Genomic DNA, 9,166 nt, shown 5'->3' with positions numbered 1-9,166 from the left:
CCAGACTCATAACAATAAAGCGGCCAGTCTAACATACTGCTGTTGTCTGTGTCCATTTGTACCCTTGCCGGCGCCTCTCATCCTTCGGGAAACCCTGGACCTGCTGGGGCTGGACCCCGGCAATTATTTAAACAGATTGCATAACAAACAAAATTTATCTGTGACTTCTAACTCACATCAAAATTTGCATCAGGTAGGATAATACTTATGCAAACAAATATGCATTCTATTACGATTGGAATTATGGAGCCAATTCTACAATTCCCACTGGAAATACATTTAGTAAAAATAATTTGAAATGTTCACTTAGGGAGCAAAATGGAGTTCATCTTCCACAATGAATCTAAGTCCAGTTCTATTGGACTGTTATGCTAATAGTTGTTTCATTCCCAAGTCAACTATAAATATGAATATTTTGGTATTTAAAAATTTCCATCTATCTCATGATGCTAAAGTATACATACTTCAAAAATAAAGAAGTAAATAATATTTTGTTACACTGATGTATATTTTCTTTATTCAATAGGTGGCAAATAATTTTAAAATATGATGAATCAAACACTACTAATGGAATTCTCGCTCATGGGATTTACTGAGAGCCAGATGCTATTGAGGCTACATACTGTGGTCTTCTCACTGATCTACCTAGTGGCCATGATGGAGAATTTAATTATCATCCTCCTCACAGTTCTTGATCAACGCCTCCACAGTCCAATGTACTTTTTCCTAAGGCATTTGTCTTTCGTAGATCTGTGCCTCATTTCTGCCACACTACCCAAATCCATCCTCAATTCCATCACCTTCAGTGACTTCATCTCTTTTCTGGGATGTGTGTTACAGCTCTTCTGTGTGGTACTACTGTCTGGGTCAGAGATTGGCATACTCACTGCAATGTCCTATGACCGCTATATTGCCATCTGTCATCCTCTGCATTATGAGGGTGTTATGAGCAAAGGGCTCTGTGTCCAGCTAATGACTATTTCCTGGCTCAATGGAGGGGTCTTGGGAATCTTGTACTCATCTGGGACATTCTCTTTAAACTTTTGTGGGTCAACTAAGATCCATCAGTTCTTCTGTGATGTCCCTGCTCTACTAAGACTCAGTTGTTCTAAGGAATATGCAACTATTAATGTCTGTGTGGCCATTGGGATCTGTTACGCATTTTCATGTTTAGTTTGCATTGTGATCTCTTATGTACATATTTTTGCCACCGTGTTAAAGATCCCAACCAGACAGAAGCAGTCCAGAGCTTTTTCCACCTGCCTGCCTCACCTCATTGTGGTGAGTGCATTCCTTCTAACAGGTGCTATTGCTTATTTAAAGCCAGTTTCTGATGAGCCTTCTCTTCTGGACTTGTTTGTGTCTGTGTTCTATTCTGTGGTACCTCCAACCTTGAACCCTGTTATTTACTGTCTGAGAAGCAAAGATATTAAATCAGCCCTAGGGAAAATCCTAAGTAAAGTTAAAAGGAGTGGAATAATGGAAAGATGACTAAAGTTGAAGTTAGGAAGTAGGAAGTTTTGTTGTTCCACAATTAACTAGCTGTTTGGAATTATTTGTATTAGAGATTAATATATTATGGAACCTTGTTAGTAATGACCTCAGGTTATCAGGTTTTTTTAAATTAATGTTTATTTATTTTTGAGAGACAGACAGACAGAGAGAGACAGAGCGTGAGCAGGGGAGGGCAGAGAGGAGACTCAGAATCTGAAGCAGGTTCCAGGCTTTGAGCTGTCAGCATGGACCCCAAAGTGGGGCTCTAACTCATAAACTGTGAGAACATGATCTGGGCTGAAGTTGGATGCTTAACGGACTGAGCCACCCAGGCACCCCTCAGGATGTCAGTTTTAATAGAAATAAATCTTCTCTTATATTCCTTCACATTCTGTCTTAATGTTTTCCTTTTACATCTTCACTGATTTGGACTTCTGTTCTGAGCTCCATATACATGAGATTTATATATTTGTATTCCTCCAAAATTATCAACTTCCATGACATTTTATCATTTATCTTATGATGGAAATTTGATTTTAATTTAAAATGATTTTAACTAAATTTTGCATTTATTTATCTTCTGATGGAAATTTGATTTTAATGTGAAATTATTTTAATGGAATGTTGCAGTTTTAAAAAATACTTTATTTTTTCACAAGCTTCAGTTATTTTATTTTTTAAATGATTTTTTAAAATTTATTTTTGAGAGAAATAGAGAGTGGGTAAGGGGAAGAGAGAGAGAAGAAAGAGAACCCCAAGCAGGATCTACACCTTCAGTGTAAAGCCTGATGTGGGGCTTGATCCTACAAACTATAAGATATGATCTGAGCTGAAATCAAAAGTGGGATGCTTAACCAACTGAGCCACCCAGACACCCCACAAGCTTCATTTACTTGACTAATATGTGTTTGATGAGGATTTTATACAATTACTCATACATTTAAGAGAATGATTCTCTTAAATCTTTGCTTCTTTAGATTAAAATTTTATTTTTTTTGATTCAGATGCTTTTCTGTTTATAAAATTTATTTTTATCTAATGTGTTGATGCTATATGTTGCTCTAATTTTCTTTTTTTAATGTTGGAACTTAAGAAAATATCATCTGGCATTGTTTCTCACATTGTGATAAATCCCATATCCACTCTTTCCAGATTTCAGTATCATATAACATTTCCAATATCCTAAATATTCAAAATTATTTTCCACTTATTACTGCAGAAAACTATCTTGTCACTGTTATTCTTTTCAGTCTTTACTCCACATGCTCTTTCAATTCTTAAATTTATTTACTCATTCTGAGAGAGAGAGAAAAAGGGTGAGATGAGTGTGAGCAGGAGAGGGGCACAGAAAGAGGGAGAGAGAGAGAGAATCTCAAGCAAACTGCAATGTGAACGCAGAGCCTTATTCGGGGCTCCAATTATTGAACCATGAGATCATGACCTGAGTTGAAATTGAGAGTCTGACATTTAACTGACTGAGCCACCCAGGTGAGCCCATACACTTTTATGATCAAAATTAATATTTTTTGATCACTTTCACTATATCAGACACTTCTATGTGCACCATCTCTACTAATGGTGTCTAGCAATGTGAAGTGATGTGAATATAAACAGATGGGAAAACTGAGATTGAGGGAAGATGGGTAGCATGTTTTCAGTTATATGGCTCACAACATAGGGACATGGGGAAAATAACTTTCTTGTCTGTAGCAATACCTTTCATGCTCTGTAGGCTCATCATAGCATTGATGAAGCTTTATATTACCTTCCTGGTAAAAAACATCATACTTGCCCAAATTATACCCAAATTTCAAGGTGTAGCTTAAATAAGGTCTGGATATATATAATTCTCTATATCTCTAAATTACACATTTCCCCATCTCTAAAACCTTATACATAGCTGATGGAAATAGCTTTAGTATCTCTTCTAATGAGACTCATTTATATAGATAGATATAGATATAGATAGATATAGATATAGATATAGATAGATGTATATAATATATAGATGTATATATATATAGATGTATATTTATATATATAGATGTATATATATACATCTATATATATTGTTGATAAACAAACATATATATATGATATATCTCCCTTCTAATATGCAAATTGATTTAACACACAACAACTGGTTTATATGATACCTATGTGAAAGGTCCATATAGAAGTAAACTTTGGTTTATTTTTACAGTGCAAATCATAGCTCTGAGCAGAAAATAGCTATATCTCTTTTAACATACTTTGATATCAATCCATTTCTATTCATTTCAAATGCATCACAAATTTAGTTATTTGTTTTCTGAAAAATAAACATTACATCAAATGAATATATAAATTTTTGAATGAGACCCTTTTATGGAAGCAGTAAAATATGAAAAAAATGTTTATCTTAGAATCAAGGACATGAAGTAATGACTTAATTTTTAAGGAAATCATAAAGGGTAGTTTATTAATTGCACAAGTATACATATACAAACATATAAATACAACAAAATTTTCAATACAAGAAAGAATCAATGAGTAGTATAATGAAGTAGAACTGAGAAGATTATCTATTTTTACAGTTAAAGTAAAGAGAACTGTAAGAAGTCATGCATCCTTTGTTAATGTAGTGTTACAAAAATAGAGTTTATTGTTGTGGCAGTTTTTCTATGAAATCCTGTCTCCATCATCTTGGTCCTCCTTTGTCCACTTTGTGGAAATTTGTATTTGCAGTGTATTATTATGCTACATATTATTAGTATATTATATGTTATAAATATTTGCATACATTAGATGGGAATATGGCACAGCCATTGAGACCCTGCAATCTTATATGTCACCTCTTTGAGGATATCATAATTTAGGCCTACCCACCAAACTTTTCTATCACAATGATGATTCTGGCAAAAATAAATGGAAATGTTTTTTCCACCTCAGTTCAAAAGAAGCCCTTTGTGTCTAGAAAAACATTTTATTCTTCATAACTTGAACTAAAACCTATATGGTACTTTTAGAAACTTCTGCAGTTTTTAATGGGTTTGTAGAAGAGTCTGAATTTGGTATGGTATAAACAGATTTATTTATTATTTTATGACATATATTTATATCAAAATATTTATTTAAGATAAATATAAAATCAAAATATTTATTTAAGACCCCACAGTTGGAAATTGAATCAAATATCCAATACTAGCCATTTGACTGCTTCCCCACAGAATGTAGGCTTCCTAACTGTGAACCAAATGCCAGAGGATATTCAATACGATAATGCAAGTAGAGAATTAAGAAGATGACAAATAGTTGCCATTTCATTTAACAAATTTGTAAAATTCATTTGTGGGAACAATGATTTGGAACAGCATAACTTGAAAAGCACACAAGTGGAAAGAACAAGAAAAGACACAAAATGCACAGAAGTTTTAAAACAACATTTATTGAAAAATTAACAGTAGGTTCTTTAATGAGAGGAAAATCCCTGGAGTGCCTGTATGACTCAGTCAGTTGAGTGTCTGACTCTTGATTTCATCTCAGGTCATAATCTCATGGTTTGTGGGACTGGGCCCTGCATCAGGATCTGCGCTGAAGGTGTGGGGACTGCCTGGGATCTTTCTTCTCCTCTCTATCTGCCCCTTCTCCCCCCGCCCCACCCCCGTGCCTGAGAGTGCTTTCTCTGTGTGTATCTCAAAATAAATAAATAAACTTGAAATAAAAAGAGGTAAAAAAATCTGTCACTAGACATAGGCTTTAAAGTTAGGTGTCTAGAACTGTGCTATTAAATATGGTACCTATATACATATGTGGCTAAGGTGTTAAAATATGGCTAATATGGCTGAGGAACTAAAAGAATTAGTTTTAGTTAATTTAAATTTTAAAATGATACTTGAGTCAGTTATTGGAACATTTAAAAGTGTGTTTGAATGAAATTGGGTATAAGAATCTAATAAAAAACATGTGTATTTAATTGCTTTGGTAGAGATTATCTTTATTTTTACATAGATAAATGAGTGGAATCATGTGCAATGAATGAGACACAATTTGAATGGTAAATGAATATAAAGCACTATTTCGAATGATTCATTTTGAAGGGAAAGGGAGATGAGGTGTGGCTAGACTAGATGTTCAAGAAGGTTGAAATAAATATTTAAAAAATAAACATAATAGTAACTTGCAAAGCCAATGGTCAAGCCAACGTTTAGTGATTCCCAAACTCATAATATTTAACCAAGAAACTATACTGTATTTGTGATAGATATGTGGCTTTCAATGAAAGACATGATTGTAAATTTAACCCCAAATATATAAAAAATAAAATTTACCCTCATTAGCTTTTTCAGTGTGCTGGAATAGAGTTGAGTAAATTACTGTAATGGGGACTGATTTCATTTGTTTAAAATGGATATTATGAGGAAAATAAAATACTCTTCCTTTTCTTAGAAGTGTATGGTTTTAAATAACCATTGTAATACAAAATAATAGAGTAACTGTTTAATTCTTTCCTAATTCAAAAGAATTTTAGCCCATCTTTGCATAGACAAAAACAAGGTGTATGCATAAGGAGGGATGGTTTAACCTCAGATTACTCCCACCCTGGTGCTGACTGCCATTTCCCTCCACCCAACAAGACTCCCTACTTTGTGTGTGTGTGTGTGTGTGCAGATATCAAAAATGTCCATTGACAATCAAAACCGAACTTAGAATGGGAATTTCAGATAGATGAAGCAAATTTTATGAACAATTATGGACCTCAATTTGGTTAAAAATTTTGCTGAAACGATGCATGCAGCTTTGTATGGTGACCATCCATAAGACATAAGTGAGAAAAGCTAATGTCACTGCTTGGAACAGGTGATACCTAAGCACAACGCAGTGACTAAAGACTGAAGTCTGGGAGTTGCTCTTATGTGAATCCCATGCTGATCTCCTCTTCATTTCACTTTTTTTTTTTTTTTACCTAAACTAAGCTCTGACTCATAAAATGTTTTGTTCAGGCTGCTCTTGCTCCTAACATATATTTAAGTAGTTCATTTTGAATAATACAAACTAACAATGACTATTTCTCTATGCAACTGAGTGTTGTTGTTTTAATGTTTGTGTGTTATTTTGAGAGAGAGAGAGAGAGAGAGAGAGAGAGAGAGAGAGAGAGGGAGAACAAATGTAAGTTGGGCAGGGGCAGAGAGAGGAGAAGAGAGAGAATCCTAAGAAGTTTCTACACTGTCAGTGTAGAGCCAGATTCAGGGTTTGATCGCATGAACTATGAGATCATGACCTGAGACCAAATCAACAGTGAGACGCTTAACTGACTGGTGTCCTGGTAACTGAGCTTTCACCATCCTAAATCACTAGGTATCTCTAATTGATAACAAGATCTTCTGATGAGAATTTAAAGAGAAATACAGAAAACAATGTCAATAGCTATCCTCTATGCAATAAATTAATAGATAGGTAGTCTACTGTATGAAATCAGAAATTGAAGGTTTCTGTGAGTTACAAATATTTGAGTGCTTTTTCTTCTCTTTTAAGATTTTAATATAAGATATGATTATATATAGCCAGGCATTTGCATGTAAAATTCTCTACTGCCCCTGTGAACATTATACATAATGTATACATTATACAAAATACAATAATATTCCTTATATAATATACACTATATGTACTTGTTTATGCATATAGCAAACATAAAGAAAAAATGGGACTACTGGCTGGCTCAGTCAGTAGAGCATGCAACTCAATCTCAGGCTTATGAGGTCAAGCCCCATTTTGGCTGTAGAGCCTACTAAAAAACAAACAAACAAACAAACAAACAAAAACACAAAAATTGATGCATGATATAGGAAAAGATAGACAGTAGATTGATTAATATACAGACAGATCACCTGCAATTTTACTTGTATAATTTTTATCATTAAACAAAATGAGGAGAAATGATCTCACCATTTGGTTGTTTTTAGATTCCACATATAAGTGAGATCATACAGTACTTGTCTTTCTCTGTTTTATTTATTCCTAACTTTTCACTTAGCATAATGTCCTCAAGATCCACCCATGTTGTCACAAATAGAAATATTTTATTTTTATCGCTGAATAGGATTCCATTGCATTTATATACCACATTATCTTCATCCATTCATTCATCAAAATATACTTAGATAATAGACACATGGTTACATATCTTGGCTATTGTAAAACTGTTGAAATGAAAATGGGGGTGCCTTTTTGAGTTAGTGTTTTAGCTTCCTTTGGAAGTGGAATGGTTGGATAATTTCATAGTTTTATTTTGCTTCTTTTTAAGTTTTGTTGAATTTCATATTGTTTCCCATAGTGGCTGCAAAAATTTACATTTCCACCAAAAATGCACAAGGTTTCCTTTTTCTCTGAATTGTTGCCAACACAAGCTATTTCTGGAATTTTGATAAGAGCCATTTTAATAGGTCTAATAGATATAACATTGGTCTTTCTAGGAGTGTAATTATTTTTTATACGTTTTACATACCATAAAAGTAAATAATTTCAAAATGGTTTGCAACATGGTTGCATCAGCTTTCACTCTAAATCATCATTCATTGTAATTCCTGTGGCTGCAATGTTTCAGGACAACTTGGGTTGTGGTAGTCTTTATTTTAGCCATTGTAATGGGTTTGCATAGATATTTCACTTTGTTTTTTAATTTACATTTGCCTGATAATTTATGATACTAAGCTTGTTTTTAAGTGTTTGGGTTACCTCTTTTGTAAGTTGCCTATTCATATTTTTATTCTTTATTGATTCATAGTAATATATTTTTTATATGAAATTTATTGTCAAACTGGTTTCCATACAACACCTAGTGCTCATCCCAAAAGGTGCCCTCCTCAACACCCATCACCCACCCTCCCCTCCCTCCCACCCCCCATCAACCCTCAGTTTGTTCTCAGTTTTTAAGAGTCTCTTATGCTTTGGCTCTCTCCCACTCTAACCTCTTTTTTTTTTTCCTTCCCCTCCTCCATGGGTTTCTGTTAAGTTTCTCAGGATCCACATAAGAGTGAAAACATATGGTATCTGTCTTTCTCTGTATGGCTTATTTCACTTAGCATCACACTCTCCAGTTCCATCCACGTTGTTACAAAGGGCCATATTTCGTTCTTTCTCATTGCCATGTAGTACTCCATTGTGTATATAAACCACAATTTCTTTATCCATTCATCAGTTGATGGACATTTAGGCTCTTTCCATAATTTGGCTATTGTTGAGAGTACTGCTATAAACATTGGGGTACAAGTGCCCCTATGCATCAGTACTCCTGTATCCCTTGGGTAAATTCCTAGCAGTGCTATTGCTGGGTCATAGGGTAGGTCTATTTTTAATTTTCTGAGGAACCTCCACACTGTTTTCCAGAGTGGCTGCACCAATTTGCATTCCCACCAACAGTGCAAGAGTGTTCCCGTTTCTCCACATCCTCACCAGCATCTATAGTCTCCTGATTTGTTCATTTTGGCCACTCTGACTAGCATGAGGTGATATCTGAGTGTGGTTTTGATTTGTATTTCCCTGATGAGGAGCGATGTTGAGCATCTTTTCATGTGCCTGTTGGCCATCCGGATGTCTTCTTTAGAGAAGTGTCTATTCATGTTTTCTGCCCATTTCTTCACTAGATTATTTAATTTTTGGGTGTGGAGTTTGGTAAGTTCTTTATAGATTT

At 34.4% G+C, this 9,166-nt stretch overlaps 1 protein-coding gene across 1 annotated transcript; it reads left to right on the top strand.

Moving 5' to 3' along the window:
* The first annotated feature begins 546 nt into the window (after positions 1-546).
* On the top strand, positions 547-1,491 carry LOC106983072 (olfactory receptor 14K1). Its single transcript, XM_015081233.3, has one exon. It carries the CDS (start codon positions 547-549, stop codon positions 1,489-1,491), a length of 945 nt encoding a protein of 314 aa, XP_014936719.3.
* The last annotated feature ends 7,675 nt before the right edge of the window (positions 1,492-9,166 follow it).

This window comes from Acinonyx jubatus, chromosome A1 (genome assembly GCF_027475565.1).
Source record: "Acinonyx jubatus isolate Ajub_Pintada_27869175 chromosome A1, VMU_Ajub_asm_v1.0, whole genome shotgun sequence".
Classification (NCBI taxonomy): domain Eukaryota; kingdom Metazoa; phylum Chordata; class Mammalia; order Carnivora; family Felidae; genus Acinonyx; species Acinonyx jubatus.
Note: the sequence above shows the minus strand (reverse complement) of the source record. Positions and strands in the feature narration are given on the sequence as shown.

Excerpts from the sequence above, each read along its gene's own strand:
- LOC106983072 (XM_015081233.3), top strand. The coding sequence starts at position 547 with ATGATGAATCAAACACTACTAATGGAATTCTCGCTCATGGGATTTACT.